Raw genomic sequence first — 17,623 nt, 5'->3', positions numbered from 1 at the left:
TCTATATTCCCTAGTTATTGATGCGAATATACAAGTGCATCTCAATAAATTAGATCATCAAAAAGTTAATTTATTTCAGTATTTCAAAACAAATAGGGAAACATTATATTATATAAGTCATTACACACAGATCTATTCCTATATATTATATACTGTATTTTTCGGGCCATAAGACGCACTTTTTTTCCCCCAAATGTTGGGGGAAAGTGGGGGGGGGTGCGTCTTATGGTCTGAATGTAGGGCTGCGCGGAATGAGGGTGCTGCAGTGGAGCGGGTCATCGGGGGCATGAGCAGGCTGCAGCAGCGCCTGCCGTGACCACGTGGACCCGCTCATTTAATATGCACGCCCACCATCTCTCAGCGCTGACAGGTGGGCGGGATGGTGGGAGAGGGATAAACAGCCGGCCCACATGATCACCCCTGGCAACTACAGCCTGGAGTGATCATGTTGGGCTGTATTCACTGCCCTCCGTGCACCATCATCAGCGCGGGGTGCAGTGAATCAGTATACTCACCTGTCACCGTTCCCCTGCAGCACCGCGATCTCCTCCTGGCTGCCGGCGGCCGCTGAGTGGAGCCATCCCCGTTCCCCTGTAGAACTGCGATGTCCTCCTGTCTGTGCCAGCGGCATTGAATTACTGAAATAAACTAACTTTTTATGATATTCTAATTTACTGAGATGCACCTGTAGTACTACTTTGCTTACCTCTACCATTGAGACAGATAATAAAAACTGTATTTAAAAAGGGTCTTCTATATCCAGTATGAAAATTAGAAGATGGCACAAGACACCTGCAGCACTGTTCAAAACACTAATCATTATATTAACTATATTTCCCCTGAAATTTGCTTAAAACTAAATAAATTAAATTCTGTTGATAATGTTTTTCCAAATTATTACCTTGTGTGGCTACATCTGAGGTTAAACATTTCCTTCAGTCTGAACATCAAAATGGCTTCGCTTTTTATGTTGAGCAAGAGTTGATTTATGGTTATAACATTTTCCACATTGTGAACATGAGAATGGCTTCTCCCCTGTATGGATTACCTGATGTTTTACAAGATCGGACTTCTGGCTAAAACATTTCCCACAATCCAAGCATGAAAATGGCCTTTCCCCTGTGTGACTTCTCATATGTGTAACAAGTGAGGATTTGTGACCAAAACATTTCCCACATTCTGAGCATGGATAAGGCCTCTCTCCAGTGTGAATTCTCTGATGCTTCACAACATCAGACTTATGTCCAAAACATTTCCCACATTCTGAACATGAAAATGGCTTCTCCCCCGTATGGATTACATGATGTTTAATAAGATTGGACTTTTGACTAAAACGTTTTCCACATTCTGAACATGGAAATGGCTTCTCCCCTGTGTGAGTACTCTGGTGTATGGCAAGAACTGATCTCTGAGTAAAACATTTCCCACATTCAGAACATGAATATGGCTTCTCCCCTGTGTGAGTTCTCTGATGTGTGACAAGGGACGACCTCTGGGTAAAACATTTCTCACATTCAGAACATGAATATAGCTTCTCCCCAGTGTCCGTTACTTCATGTGCAATGAGATTGTATGCCTGAACAAAATCCCTATTGTATTCAGGACAAGAAAATGAATCTTCCTTCAAGTGGCTAGTTTGATGCACAAGAAGATCTGAGCTCTGGCGGAAATATTTCCCACATTTAGAACAAGAATATGGAGTCACTCCAGTGTGAGATCTCTGATGAGTAACAAGGGTTGATCTTTGGGTAAAACGTTTTCCACATTCTAAACATGAAAATGGCTTCTCTCCTGTATGGATTACCTGATGTTTAACCAGATCAGACTTCTGGCTAAAACATTTGCAACATTCAGTGCATGAAAAGGACTTCTCCCCTGTGTGAGTAATTTGATGTATAGAAAGGACTGACCTTTGGGTGAAACACTTCCCACATTCAGAACATGTATATGGCTTTTCCCCTGTGTGAGTCCTTTGATGGGTGACAAGAGAAGACTTTCGACTAAAACATTTCCCACATTCAGAACATAAATATGGTTTCTCTCCTGTGTGAGTTCTTTGATGTGCAATAAGATCATATTTCTGTAGAAAAGCTCTTTCACATTCTAGACATGAATATGGTTTCTCTCTTCTGTGCCGCCTTTGATGTACATTAAGAACAGATTTCTGGCGAAAACATTTCCCACATTCTGAACATGGAAATGGCCGCTCATCTCTGTGAATTCTTTTGTGAATGTACAGAATAGATTTCTTTTTAAAATGTTTCCCACAATAAAAACAAGGAAATTTTTTATCTCCAATCTCACTTGCACTTTGTTTAACAAAATACAATTTTCTGGGTGCAGGTTCCTTGTGATTACTGGGATCAGTAAATAGATCTTCATTTTGAAGCTCTGTCGGTATATTGTTTGTAAGGACTGTTATGGAATATTCTCCAACATTGTCTTCTATGATATTCTTATATTTTACATCACAATCTGGAGGTAAAAGTTGATTTTCCATATTTTTGGTGTATTCTTCTGTTAGAAATAGAAACAAAATTACATTTCTGCAGAACATGATAGCTTGGATATTTCAAGGAACATCACATACAATACTGCCAATAAGTTATGCACATTTTTCTGTCTTATATTATATATAACAGTAACATATTTAAAGGGGTATTCTGGGAAAGAGGCTATTATTTGGTTCTGCTAGCGGGTTAGTGATAAAGAACATTGCGAAAAGTAAGCAGATCACATTGTTGCAGTCAAAATGACAAGCAGAGTTGAAACCCAACTGCGTAGGTACTGTTAAGGCCCTGTCACACACACACAGAGATAAATCTTTGGCAGATCTGTGGTTGCAGTGAAATCATGGACATATTGTTCCATTTGCAGACAGCCACAAACCTGGCACTGATTGTCCACAACTCCACAATTTCACTGCAGCCACAGATCTATCTGTGTGTGTGACAGGGCCTTTAGACTTCGGCAAGCTACAATACTTGCTGACAATTTTCCCTAGCCAGAAAAAAATCACCCTAATAGAAAAAAGCACACAAAAATAGAAAAAAAAAAAGCAGACATCTTAGAAAACAAATTGCTCTTAATCTTTTAATCTTTTTTAATCAAGGGCAATGAAATTGAGACAAGCGAATCTGACGAGAGTCAAATTCATAAAAACAAAACATTCAGTAGATCTTTCCAATTTTGCAAAGAAATCCAAATTGTATCAAATGTATCACATGTTCCTTATTCTTCAATGGAGTCTATGCAGATCCCAGAACACAAACGTGATGAAATAAATAATACTCTGCTTGTTGCTTATCTGCCCAACTACCGACGCTCATCGTCTTGTGCTCAGTGTGCCCTCTCATATCTGCTTCTGCAATGCCTCGGCATCTTGTAAGCCTCAAACTTCATGACAGGATAACGTCACAACATACAACACCCGAGAAACTGACTCTGCCCCATTAATGCACGTTGTCACATCTGTCGCTGAGTGCAGCTCACTGAAGACAACAGAGAGCCGAGCTTTGGCCTGCAGGACACATGAGCAGTGAGTGGGGGTTTTCTGCCAGTTTGCTCACTACAATTCACTGATTTTGCTCAAAGCAAATTTAAACAAAAAATACTTCTGGAGAATTCCAATGTTTGAAAAAAATCAGGCACATTCAATTCTTGTCTATACATGGAAGGTTTCCTTACCCGATGATGTAAAAGGCTGATGATTCTCCGCTATGGTCTTGTACTGATCTTTGTGCCCCTCTACATACTCCCACTCCTCCATGGAGAAATAGACAGTGACATCCTGACACCTTATAGGAACCTGACATATACAAAGATTAAAAACTCAGGGGCGAAATGGTTATCCGTGCAATGTATGAACCATTCTGGCTTCTGTACTGCAAATAGCCCACCAGATATGATTACAGCCCATTATTTAGTACTTTCATTCACTGAACATACTGTACTATGCTTTGCAAATATTACTAGTTCTACACTTTTAGGCAGTGTGCACACGATGAGATTTTGACGCTGCACATTTGCAGTCCACAAAACATTTCTAACATTAACAGCCCCATGGACTGTAAGATTACATTCCCAAAATAAGCTTCTGATATTGCTGAATCTCTGCACCCATTATGTAAATTAGGTCACTTGTTTTTACACATAGGTATTGTGTACATTTTTTAACAACCATATTTATCACATTTTTGAAGGTGAACAAGGTGACTAAAGCATAAATTGTGAATTGTGGCGCTTTTTTTCTTGATTTTATTACAGGGTTAACCAGTTTAGAATGTTTCATAAACCCATTGAAAGTGTGTGTGCGTGTGTCTGTGCGCGTGTCTGTCTGTCTGTGTGCGTGCGTGCGCGCGTGTCTGCGTGCGTGCCTGCACGTGTCTGCGCGCGTGTGTGTGTGTGTGTGCCTGCGCGCGTCTGCGTGCGTGCGTCTGCGAGCGTGCGTGCGTCTGCGTGCGTCTGTGTGCGTGTGTCCGTGTGCGTGCGTCTGCGTGCGTGTGTCCGTGTGTCTGTGTCTGCGCGCGTGTCTTTGTGCGCGTCTGTGTGCGTGCACGTCTTTGTGCGCATCTGTGTGCGTGCGCGCATCTGTGTGTATGTATGTGTGTATATATGTTATGTATGTGCGGGTATGCATGTATGTGTGTGTGTGTGTGTGCACGCGTGTGTCTGTGTGTGCGTCTGTATGTATGTGTGTATATATGTTATGTATGTGCGGGTATGCATGTGTGTCTGTGCGTGTGTCTGTGTGTGCGTCTGTGTGTATATATGTTATGTATGTGCGGGTATGCATGTGTGTGTGTGTGTGTGCGTGTGTCTGTGTGTGCGTCTGTGTGTATATATGTTATGTATGTGCGGGTATGCATGTGTGTCTGTGCGTGTGCGTGTGTCTGTGTGTGCGTCTGTGTGTATATATGTTATGTATGTGCGGGTATGCATGTGTGTGTGCGTGTGTCTGTGTGTGCGTCTGTGTGTATATATGTTATGTATGTGCGGGTATGCATGTGTGTCTGTGCGTGTGCGTGTGTCTGTGTGTGCGTCTGTGTGTATGTATGTGTGTGTATATATGTTATGTATGTGCGGGTATGCATGTGTGTGTGTGTATGCGTGTGTGTGTGTGTGTGTGTGTGTGTGTGTGTGTGTGTGTGTGTGTGTGTGTGTGTGTGTACGTACAGTGCTGGCCAAAAGTATTGGCACCCCTGCAATTCTGTCAGAGAATACTCAGTTTCTTCCTGAAAATGATTGCAATCACATTCTTTGGTATTATCTTCATTTAATTTACTTGCAATGAAAAAACACAAAAGAGAATGAAACAAAAATCAAATCATTGATCATTTCACACAAAACTCCAAAAATGGGCCAGACAAAAGTATTGGCACCCATAGCCTAATACCTGGTTGCACAACCTTTAGCCAAAATAACTGAACAACCGCTTCGGGTAACCATCAATGAGTTTCTTACAATGTTCTGCTGGAATTTTAAACTATTCTTCTTTGGCAAACTGCTCCAGGTCCCTAAGATTTGAAGGGTGCCTTCTCCAAACTGCCATTTTGAGATCTCTCCACAGGTGTTCTATGGGATTCAGGTCTGGACTCATTGCTGGCCACTTTAGTAGTCTCCAGTGCTTTCTATCAAACCATTTTCTAGTGCTTTTTGAAGTGTGCTTTCTCACCCTGGGCCTTACATTATGCTGCAAAATTTTTTGGTAGTATTCAGACTTCATAATGCCACGCAGACAGTCAAGCAGTCCAGTGCCAGAGGCAGCAAAGCAACCCCAAAACATCAGGGAACCTCCGCCATGTTTGACTGTAGGGACAGTGTTCTTTTCTTTGAATGCCTCTTTTTGTTTTCCTGTAAACTCTATGTTGATGGCTTTTCCCAAAAAGCTCTACTTTTGTCTCATCTGACCGGAGAACATTTCTTCCAAAATGTTTTAGGCTTTCAGGTAAGTTTTGGCAAACTCCAGCCTGGCTTTTTTATGTCTCGGGGTAAGAAGTGGGGTCTTCCTGGGTATCCTACCATACAGTCCCTTTTCATTCAGACGCCGACGGATAGTACGGGTTGACACTGTTATACCCTCGGACTGCAGGGCAGCTTGAACTTGTTTGGATGTTAGTCGAGGTTCTTTATCCACCATCCGCACAATCTTGCGTTGAAATTTCTCGTCAATTTTTCTTTTCCTTCCACATCTAGGGAGGTTAGCCACAGTGCCATGGGCTTTAAACTTCTTGATGACACTGCGCACCGTAGACACAGGAACTTTCAGGTCTTTGGTGATGGACTTGTAGCCTTGAGATTGCTCATGCTTCCTCACAATTTGGATTCTCAAGTCCTCAGACAGTTCTTTGGTCTTCTTTCTTTTCTCTATGCTCAATGTGGTACACACAAGGACACAGGACAGAGGTTGAGTCAACTTTAATCCATGTCAACTGGCTACAAGTGTGATTTATTTATTGCCAACACCTGTTAGGTGCCACAGGTAAGTTACAGATGCTGTTAATTACACAAATTAGAGAAGCATCACATGATTTTTCAAACAGTGCCAATACTTTTGTCCACCCCCTTATTTTATGTTTGGTGGAATTATATCCATTTTGGCTAAATGACAATTTATTTTTTTTTTCTTTCATTGAAGAAAGATTAAATGAAGATAATAATACCAAATAATTTGTGATTGCAATTATTTTCAAGAAGACACTGAGTATTATCTGACAGAGTTACACACACACACACAGTCATATGGAAAAGTTTGGGCACCCCTATTAATGTTAACCTTTTTTCTTTATAACAATTTGGGTTTTTGCAACAGCTATTTCAGTTTCATATATCTAATAACTGATGGACTCAGTAATATTTCTGGATTGAAATGAGGTTTATTGTACTAACAGAAAATGTGCAATCCGCATTTAAACAAAATTTGACCGATGCAAAAGTATGGCCACCCTTATCAATTTCTTGATTTGAACACTCCTAACTACTTTTTACTGACTTACTAAAGCACTAAATTGGTTTTGTAACCTCATTGAGCTTTGAACTGCATAGGCAGGTGTATCCAATCATGAGAAAAGGTATTTAAGGTGGCCACTTGCAAGTTGTTCTCCTATTTGAATCTCCTATAAAGAGTGGCATCATGGGCTCCTCAAAACAACTCTCAAATGATCTGAAAATAAAGATTATTCAACATAGTTGTTCAGGGGAAGGATACAAAACGTTGTCTCAGAGATTTAAACTGTCAGCTTCCACTGTGAGTAACATAGTAAGGAAATGGAAGAACACAGGTACAGTTCTTGTTAAGCCCAGAAGTGGCAGGCCAAGAAAAATATCAGAAAGGCAGAGAAGAAGAATGGTGAGAACAGTCAAAGACCACCTCCAAAGACCTGCAGCATCATCTTGCTGCAGATGGTGTCAATGTGCATCGGTCAACAGTACAGCGCACGTTGCACAAGGAGAAGCTGTATGGGAGAGTGATGCGAAAGAAGCCATTTCTGCAAGCACGCCACAAACAGAGTCGCCTGAGGTATGCAAAAGCACATTTGGACATGCCAGTTACATTTTGGAAGAAGGTCCTGTGGAGTGATGAAAAAAAAGATTGAGTTGTTTGGTCATACAAAAAGGCATTATGCATGGAGGCAAAAAAAACACGGCATTCCAAGAAAAGCACTTGCTACCCACAGTAAATATGTTGAGGTGCCAATACTTTTGCACCGGTCAAAGTTTAAATGCGGATTGCATATTTTCTGTTAGTACAATAAACCTCATTTCAATCCAGAAATATTACTGAGTCCATCAGTTATTAGATATATGAAACTGAAATAGCTGTTGCAAAAACCCAAATTGTTATGAAGAAAAAAGGTTAACATTAATAGGGGTGCCCAGACTTTTTCATATGTTTATGTACATATATATATATATATATATATATATATATACACACACACACACACACACACACACACACACACACACACACACACACACTAGAAGGTGGCCCGATTCTAACGCATCGGGTATTCTAGAATTTATTGTGTAGTTACTGTATGATTTTTATTATATATATAGATGTTGTTGTGTGTAGTTGCCAAGTGTTTGTGTAGGGCGCTGTACATGTTCTGGGTGTTAAAAAACACCAAAAAAACTGAGCTGTGACAAATGTTCAATAAACATGCAACATTACAAGCATGTGAATTGCAGCCTCAAGACTAGAAAAAAAAAAAAAAAAAACCAAGGAGAAAATTGTAGAAAAAATACCCTGACTATAAATAAATAAATTGCAAGTGCTTAATAAACAGGGTACTTAGTATATACATTTTTGCAAAAAGGTAAGAAGCTGTCTCACCTCGTCACGGTGTACCCATCTGAGACAGTCCCTAACCTACTAAAGTTAAAAACATATTCTGTACCTGACTAGTGTCATGTCAAATCTTCAATATGGATGGTAAAGTGGTTAGCTGGGTCCCAGATTAAATACACAGCAAAAAGTGAGAAGCAGGTAATTGTTCAGCCTCAGTATCAGTATCAGGAGGGCTGCACCCCCAACTTGCATTAAAGCAAGATAACAGACAAAAAACACCAAAAAAAACTGAGCTGTGACAAATGTTCAATAAACATGCAACATTACAAGCATGTGAATTGCAGCCTGAAGACTAGAAAAAAATCATGTTCTGGGTGTTGTCTGGGTGTGACGGGGGGTGAGAGAAGTGTTGTTTGTGTGTTGTGTTTGTGGAGCGCTGTGTGTCTGCAGCGTTGTGTGTGTTTGGTGCTGTATGTGTTGCACGGTTTGTGTGGGTGTGTGTGTGTGTTTTGGGGGGAGGTATGTTTTGTGCAGTGTGTGTGTGTGTGTTGGAGGAATAGTCCTGGGGGGAGAGGAGGATAATAGGAGGAGTAGTCCTGGAGGGAGAGGAGTATAATAGTAGGAATAGTCCTGGGGGAGAGGAGGATAATAGTAGGAATAGTCCTGGGGGGAGAGGAGGAGAATAAGAGGAGTAGTCCTGGGGGGAGAGGAGGAGAATAAGAGGAGTAGTCCTGGGGGAGAGGAGGATAATAGGAGGAGTAGTCCTGGGGGGAGAGGAGGAGAATAGGAGGAGTAGTCCCGGGGGGAGAGGAGGAGGAGAATAGGAGGAGTAGTCCTGGGGGGAGAGGAGGAGAATAGGAGGAGTAGTCCTGGGGGCAGAGGAGGAGAATAGGAGGAGTAGTCCTCGGGGGAGAGGAGGAGAATAGGAGGAGTAGTCCTGGGGGGAGAGGAGGAGAATAGGAGGAGTAGTCCTGGGGGGAGAGGAGAATAATAGGAGGAATAGTCCTGGGGGGAGAGGAGGAGAATAGGAGGAGTAGTCCTGGGGGGAGAGGAGGAGAATAGGAGGAGTCGTCCTGGGGGGAGAGGAGGAGAATAGGAGGAGTAGTCCTGGGGGGAGAGGAGGAGAATAGGAGGAGTAGTCCTGGGGAGAGAGGAGGAGAATAGGAGGAGTAGTCCTGGGGGGGAGAAGAATAATAGGAGGAGGAGTAGTCCTGGGGGGAGAGGAGGATAATAGGAGGAGTAGTCCTGGGGGGAGAGGAGGATAATAGGAGGAGTAGTCCTGGGGAGGTGAGGAGTATAATAGGAAGAGTAGTCCTGGGGGAGAGGAGTATAATAGGAAGAGTAGTCCTGGGGGGAGAGGAGGATAATAGGAGGAGTAGTCCTGGGGAGAGAGGAAGATAATAGGATGAGTAGTCCTGGGGGAGAGGCTCTAATAGGAGGACTATTCCTACTATTATCCTCCTCTCCCCCAGGACTATTCCTACTATTATCCTCCTCTCCCCCAGGACTATTCCTACTATTATACTCCACTCCCTCCAGGACTACTCCTCCAACACACACACACACTGCACAAAACATACCTCCCCCCAAAACACACACACACACACACACCCACACAAACCGTGCAACACATACAGCACCACACACACACAGCGCTCCACAAACAACGCAACACACAAACAACACTTCTCTCACACACCCCACACCCAGACAACACCCAGAACATTTACAGCCCCTACACAAACACTTGGCAACTAAACACAACAACATCTATATATATATATAATAAGAGGAGAATAGGAGGAGTAGTCCTGGGGGGAGAGGAGGAGAATAGGAGGAGTAGTCCTGGGGGGAGAGGAGGAGAATAGGAGGAGTAGTCCTGGGGGGGGAGAGGAGGAGAATAGGAGGAGTAGTCCTGGGGGGGGGGAGAGGAGGAGAATAGGAGGAGTAGTCCTGGGGGGGGAGAGGAGGAGAATAGGAGGAGTAGTCCTGGGGGGAGAGGAGGAGAATAGGAGGAGTCGTCCTGGGGGGAGAGGAGGAGAATAGGAGGAGTAGTCCTGGGGGGAGAGGAGGAGAATAGGAGGAGTAGTCCTGGGGGGAGAGGAGGAGAATAGGAGGAGTAGTCCTGGGGGGAGAGGAGGAGAATAGGAGGAGTAGTCCTGGGGGGAGAGGAGGATAATAGGAGGAGTAGTCCTGGGGGGGGAGAGGAGGAGAATAGGAGGAGTAGTCCTGGGGGGGGGGAGAGGAGGAGAATAGGAGGAGTAGTCCTGGGGGGGGAGAGGAGGAGAATAGGAGGAGTAGTCCTGGAGGTGAGGAGTATAATAGGAGGAGTAGTCCTGGGGGGAGAGGAGGATAATAGGAGGAGTAGTCCTGGGGGGAGAGGAGGATAATAGGAAGAGTAGTCCTGGGGGGAGAGGAGTATAATAGGAAGAGTAGTCCTGGGGGGAGAGGAGGATAATAGGGGGAGTAGTCCTGGGGAGAGAGGAAGATAATAGGATGAGTAGTCCTGGGGGAGAGGCGTCTAATAGGAGGACTATTCCTACTATTATCCTCCTCTCCCCCAGGACTATTCCTACTATTATACTCCACTCCCTCCAGGACTACTCCTCCAACACACACACACTGCACAAAACATACCTCCCCCCAAAACACACACACACACACACCCACACAAACCGTGCAACACATACAGCACCACACACACAGCGCTCCACAAACAACGCAACACACAAACAACACTTCTCTCACACACCCAGACAACACCCAGAACATTTACAGCCCCTACACAAACACTTGGCAACTAAACACAATCTATATATATATATATATATATATATATATATATATATATATATATATATATATATATATATATATATAATAAGAGGAGAATAGGAGGAGTAGTCCTGGGGGGAGAGGAGGAGAATAGGAGGAGTAGTCCTGGGGGGAGAGGAGGAGAATAGGAGGAGTAGTCCTGGGGGGGAGAGGAGGAGAATAGGAGGAGTAGTCCTGGGGGGGAGAGGAGGAGAATAGGAGGAGTAGTCCTGGGGGGGAGAGGAGGAGAATAGGAGGAGTAGTCCTGGGGGGGAGAGGAGGAGAATAGGAGGAGTAGTCCTGGGGGGGAGAGGAGGAGAATAGGAGGAGTAGTCCTGGGGGGGAGAGGAGGAGAATAGGAGGAGTAGTCCTGGGGGGGAGAGGAGGAGAATAGGAGGAGTAGTCCTGGGGGGGAGAGGAGGAGAATAGGAGGAGTAGTCCTGGGGGGGAGAGGAGGAGAATAGGAGGAGTAGTCCTGGGGGGGGGGAGGAGGAGAATAGGAGGAGTAGTCCTGGGGGGGGAGAGGAGGAGAATAGGAGGAGTAGTCCTGGGGGGGGGAGAGGAGGATAATAGGAGGAGTAGTCCTGGGGGGAGAGGAGGATAATAGGAGGAGTAGTCCTGGGGGGAGAGGAGGATAATAGGAGGAGTAGTCCTGGGGGGAGAGGAGGATAATAGGAGGAGTAGTCCTGGGGGGAGAGGAGGATAATAGGAGGAGTAGTCCTGGGGGGAGAGGAGGATAATAGGAGGAGTAGTCCTGGGGGGAGAGGAGGATAATAGGAGGAGTAGTCCTGGGGGGAGAGGAGGATAATAGGAGGAGTAGTCCTGGGGGGAGAGGAGGATAATAGGAGGAGTAGTCCTGGGGGGAGAGGAGGATAATAGGAGGAGTAGTCCTGGGGGGAGAGGAGGATAATAGGAGGAGGAGTCCTGGGGGGAGAGGAGGATAATAGGAGGAGTAGTCCTGGGGGAGAGGAGTATAATAGGCGGAGTAGTCCTGGGGGAGAGGAGTCTAATAGGAGGAGTATTCCTGGGGGAGAGGAGGATAATAGGAGGAGTAGTCCTGGGGGGAGAGGACTATAATAGGAGGAATAGTCCTGGGGGGAGAGGAGGATAATAAGAGGAGTAGTCCTGGGGGGAGAGGAGTATAATAGGAGGAGTATTCCTGGTGGGAGAGGAGGATAATAGGAGGAGTAGTCCTGGGGGGAGAGGAGGATAATAGGAGGAGTAGTCCTGGGGGGAGAGGAGGATAATAGGAGGAGTAGTCCTGGGGGGAGAGGAGGATAATAGGGGGAGTAGTCCTGGGGGGAGAGGAGGATAATAGGGGGAGTAGTCCTGGCGGGAGAGGAGGATAATAGGAGGAGTAGTCCTGGGGGTGAGGAGTCTAATAAGAGGAGTAGTCCTGGGGGGAGAGGAGGATAATAGGAGGAGTAGTCCTGGTGGGAGAGGAGGATAATAGGAGCAGTAGTCCTGGGGGGAGAGGAGTATAATAGGAGGAGTATTCCTGGTGGGAGAGGAGGATAATAGGAGGAGTAGTCCTGGGGGGAGAGGAGTATAATAGGAGTAGTATTCCTGGTGGGAGAGGAGGATAATAGGAGGAGTAGTCCTGGGGGTGAGGAGTCAAAGAGACAGTGCTGGGTCACTTGTTGGTCTCCTGTTGTGTAGCACGCATCGGCGTGTGACAGTGGGAGACCAACGATCTGAATGGGCAGGGAGCCGGCATACGCTGGTAACCATGCTACACAATATTAGCCGATGTATACCATGGTTACCAGTGTACCCCGCCCCCCGCACGCACGGGAGCCCACACCAGCGTACGCCGGCAACCCCAGTAATGCGAGGGTATGTGTCGGCTGGTTTGCCGGCGTACGCTGGTGTGGGCTTCTGGGGGTACAGCACTCACCTGGGAGTCGGGGCTCCGTGTCGGTTCGGGTAATGCGTGCGGGGCCAGAGCGAGCGTGCAATGCGTGAGGGGGGCGGGGCGTGGCCGAGTTGCCAATGCGTGCAGGGGGCCGGGGCGTGGCCGAGTTGCCAATGCGTGCAGGGGGCCGGGGCGAGAGGCCAATCCGTGTGGGGGGCGGAGCCTGGGCGAGCGGCCAATCCGTGTGGGGGGCGGAGCCGAGGCAAGCGACCAATGAGATGCTTGTCACGGTAACGACAGAATTTTGGAGCAAGACAGACAGACAGACAGAATAAGGCAATATATATATATATATATATATATATATATATATATATATATATATATATATTATAAAATTTCCAGAGGACACATCAGTATTGCTGTAATGGTATGGCAGTTTCCATTAAGGCCCAGCTGTGAATGACATAGTGTGTCATGGGTTGGGAAGAAGGTAAAGGACACTTATCACATTGATGCTTCAACCATGGGCAGTGTAATTCAGGACCAAGTTCTCTCATTACATTATACTATGTTTTATGCTAAAACCTTTCCACTTAAGGCCCTGTGCGCACTAGAAAATGGAATTTTCTTAAGAAAATTCCGCAGGCACTGAAAGATTTCCTCACCCGCGGAAAAAAAAAACGCATCGAAATCCGCATGCATTTTGTTGCGGTTTTCATGCGTTTTTTCCGCAGGTTGGTACATGTGTTTTAATGCTTTCAATGCAATAAAGCACACTGAAGAAAAAAGAAAAAAAAGTAATTTCCTTCTGAGATAGATAGATAGATAATGGATAGATAAATAGATAGATAAATAGAGGGATAGATAATCAATAGATAGAGAACAAATCAATCAACAGATAGAGTCCCTGTGAAGACAGACTGCAGTTCTCCCGAGCGGTAATGTGTTCACATTACCGACCGTGAGAAATGGCCTGTGGTTACCCCTGCAGTCTCGTTACGAGGCTCGATTCAGTACAGTGTGTCAGACGCGGCTGCATTGAGTATGTGTCAGACGCGGCTGGATGCAAGCGTCGTGGGACCACGGTGGATTACGCCGGAGCTGTGTGAGAGGGGTTAATAAAGTGGTGAAAGAGGGGTTGTTTTTGTGTTTTATTTAAAATAAAGGATTTTTCAGTGTGTGTGTTTTTTAACTTTACCTACGGGTTAATCATGTAAGCTGCCTCATAGACGCTGCCACGATTAAGCTTGGACTTAGTGGCAGCGATGCGCTGCCATGAACTCGTTACAACCCCGAATTGTCACCGCATCACGGCAATCGGCAAAAGCCGGGAACACTCCGGGACTGTCGCATAATGGATGCGACAATCCCGGGGCAGCTGCGGGCTGATATTCTCGGCTGCGGGAGGAGGGGGCATTCACCCTGGCCCTCGCCCTCCCCAGCCTGAGAATACCGGGCCGCTGCTGTGAGTTTACCTTGGCTGGATGGTAAAGTACGGTACAGTGGAGCACACTTTTTTTTTTTTTTTTTTTTATTTTTTAATATGTACGTTTGATTTCTATGTGTATTCTATATGTCTGTGTGTGTATGTGTGTATGTGATCTGTGTTTGTTTACTCTCTGCTCCGCTTCCTCTTCCTGTCATAATGACATCACTTCCCTGCAAACCGCAGGCAGCGATGTACATTATGTCCTGAAAAAGGTGAAATACCGCAGGGAATAACGCAGGAAAACGCAATGAACCGCACAGAATTTGCTGCCTGCGTTATTCCCTGCGGGATTTCACGATTACATGGCAGTCAATGGAGCGACGTGCGGAAAAGAAGTGACATGCAATTGTTTTTGCTGCGGGAATCCTGCAACAACACATGCAGCTGTTAAAATCTGCATAGTGCGCACAGCATTTTTTTTTCCCCATAGGATTTGCTGGTGATTCACTGCAGAGATGTTACGAACATTTTCTGCAGCGAAACATGCAGCAAATCAGCGGGAAATTCCGTCTAGTGTGCACAGGGCCTTAGACTGAATCACAGCTATTTGCACCCAGTGAGAGAACTAATTTTAGCGCTTAAAGGGAACCTGTCAAGTTAAAAATGGTGTCTGATCTGAAGGCGGGAAGTTATAGAGCAGGAGCTGATTAATGTTCATTTTGTGGGAAAAACTTCAGTAAACCTTGTATCTTATGGTTTGAAATCCCTGGTGTTTGTATTTGAGTCCAGTGGGCGGTCCTACTAGTGATTGACAGTCTCCTGTGTATGACTGGTCATACAAAAAAGCTGTCAATCACTAGTAGGACCGCCCACTGGACTCAAATACAAACACCAGGGATTTCAATCAACAAAATACAAGTTTTACTGAAACTTTTCCCACAAACCTAAAATATCATTCTTCTCGGTTTCTCCTTCTCTATAATGTGCTGTCCACAGACCAAGCTGCATGAACAATCTGACCGCTTTCCTTTAAGGGCAAAAGATAATGTAATGGAATTAGGGCACTAAATCATGTTGACTTTGGGTATGGCAAAAAACACAGAATGGATAGGAAGAACAGATTTCCTTAAAGGGAATCTGTCACCAGGTTTTTGCTCCCCCATCTGAGAGCAGCAAAATGTAGAGGCAGAGACCCTGATTCCAGTGATGTGTCACTTACTGAGCTGTTTGCTGTCATTTTGATAAAAATCAAGGTTTTCTCTGCTGCAGATCTAGCAGTTATACAGAGCTCATGAATATGCTGGACTACCTGGCAGCAGGCCAAGTAGTTATGTAATGATAATCTCCTGCTGATTAAACAGTGATTTTACCAAAACTACACAAAGCAGTTCAGAATCACAGCTGGAATCAGGATCTCTTCCCCTATGTTATGCTGCTCTTGGATTAGGTGGCAAAAACTTAGTGACAAATTCCATTTAACTGCCTACACACAAGTCCTACACCCTATACCAAAACATCTCTTGATGTGGTGTTGGCACCTGTAGTTTCCGGCAGTGCTCACCTCTCCCGTCAGCAGCTCAGTGATTCTCCTGGTGAGTTCTAGGATTTTTTGATAATGGCTTCTCTCATCAATCAGTGAGTGAGGTGAAGACTCCATGACAGTATCCGGGGTCCTGCTCCATCCTCCACCTTCATCAGTTATCTTCTTCACCACTATGTAATCCTGTATACGGAGAGACATTGATTTCACAATATACATTCCCATCATCTCTCTGGTCATGTCCATTCCAAATCATGACGTGTGACATAATTCCCAGAATCCCTCACCTCTCCGGCCAGCAGGTAGATCATCTCTAGGGTGAGGCTTAATAGCCTCTCCGTCATCTGTTTATTGTCCTCATCCATCTTTAATAGGTCAGGCCGAAAAATGCCTTTTTTTCTGTTTAAAAAAACTAAAAAGAGACCAAGTCAAACATCAGCCACATAATGTTGGAAGAGTGAGGCCACACCGTCGGGTTTTCTGAGGCCATGTAACTGGGTGGGACCATTCAGAACAGAAGTATACGGCACAGACACTACTGCTCCGAATACATTTCTAGCTTTACTTGTTACACCTCAAAAACCTTCACAAAGCCGTGTGGCCTCAACTCAATATCATCTTACCTAGGCAACGCTCACATGTTGTATTCCCTGCAAATCTACCGCTTTTTCACAAGTTCCAGATATCACAGTATATACTAATATATATATATATACACACACACATACATATACACACACGCACATATATATATATATATATATATATACGTAAATATATAAAATCAGAAGGCAGAATCATGTATATAATAGAAATGTTTCAGAGCAGCACCGAGAGATTATAATTGGGTGCAAGAATCCTTCACAAACAGCCTCCTACCGTCTGTTCAATGTATACAACAAATCAGCACTCCAGTTATCTTCAGGTTTGTCTTTCTTTAATGGCCCATAACACAGAACGTTTCGGTCAGAAACTGACCTTTCTCCAACAGTGTTCATGCCACATGTCAATAACGGGTATATAAAGACATTCCAAGTTACATACGGTAATCACATTTCAATAATTACATCTCCATCATCTGCTTTCATCAGCTCAGCGTATACTTCACATCCACATGGCTCTTCTATATGCACCCTTCACTTCCTGACCTTTTGTCTCTGTGTGCAATAATACTGCGTCGCTCTTCCTGTTTACGGCCACATCACCACTCTTTACTATTCTGTGGTCACATGACCGTTTGATCAGAGGAGCCAGCGCCATCTTGCTTGTGGGCAACCTGCCATTCTCATGTTGTGGCTCAATTTAACCGTACTACGGATCACTACAAGCGTTATTCAGACTTCTTTTGGTTCTCATGTCAGTTTATACACATCTGTTGCACCCTTGTATGAGAGTCTCAGATATGCAATATAAGGGAGATACAGCGTGATATTGTCTTTTTAAAGGGGGCTTTACACGCTACGACATCGCTAATGCGAACTCGTTGGGGTTACGGAATTTGTGACGCACATCCAGCCGCATTAGCGATGCCGTTGCGTGTGACACCGATGAGCGATTTTGCATCGTTGCAAAAACGTGCAAAATCGCTCATCGGTGACATGGGGGTCCATTCTCAAAAATCGTTACTGCAGCAGTAACGAGGTTGTTCCTCATTCCTGTGGCAGCACACATCACTCCGTCTGACACCGC

The 17,623-nt window shown here is 44.8% G+C and overlaps 1 protein-coding gene across 1 annotated transcript in view; it reads right to left on the bottom strand.

Moving 5' to 3' along the window:
* LOC142312713 (uncharacterized) overlaps positions 1 to 17,123 on the bottom strand; it is a 103,675-nt gene extending 86,552 nt beyond the window's left edge. Inside the window, exons 1-5 of the mRNA XM_075351701.1 lie at positions 17,003 to 17,123; positions 16,222 to 16,346; positions 15,956 to 16,117; positions 3,688 to 3,808; positions 925 to 2,517 (exon numbers count right to left, since the gene is read on the bottom strand). Coding sequence (XP_075207816.1) covers positions 925 to 2,517; positions 3,688 to 3,808; positions 15,956 to 16,117; positions 16,222 to 16,346; positions 17,003 to 17,012 — 2,011 coding nt within the window. The 5' untranslated portion in view covers positions 17,013 to 17,123. The remainder of the gene's footprint in view (positions 1 to 924; positions 2,518 to 3,687; positions 3,809 to 15,955; positions 16,118 to 16,221; positions 16,347 to 17,002) is intronic.
* Positions 17,124 to 17,623: the final 500 nt, after the last annotated feature.

Source organism: Anomaloglossus baeobatrachus, chromosome 5 (assembly GCF_048569485.1).
Source record: "Anomaloglossus baeobatrachus isolate aAnoBae1 chromosome 5, aAnoBae1.hap1, whole genome shotgun sequence".
NCBI lineage: Eukaryota > Metazoa > Chordata > Amphibia > Anura > Aromobatidae > Anomaloglossus > Anomaloglossus baeobatrachus.
The sequence above is the reverse complement of the archived record's forward strand: the minus strand, read 5'-3'. Positions and strand labels throughout refer to the sequence as shown.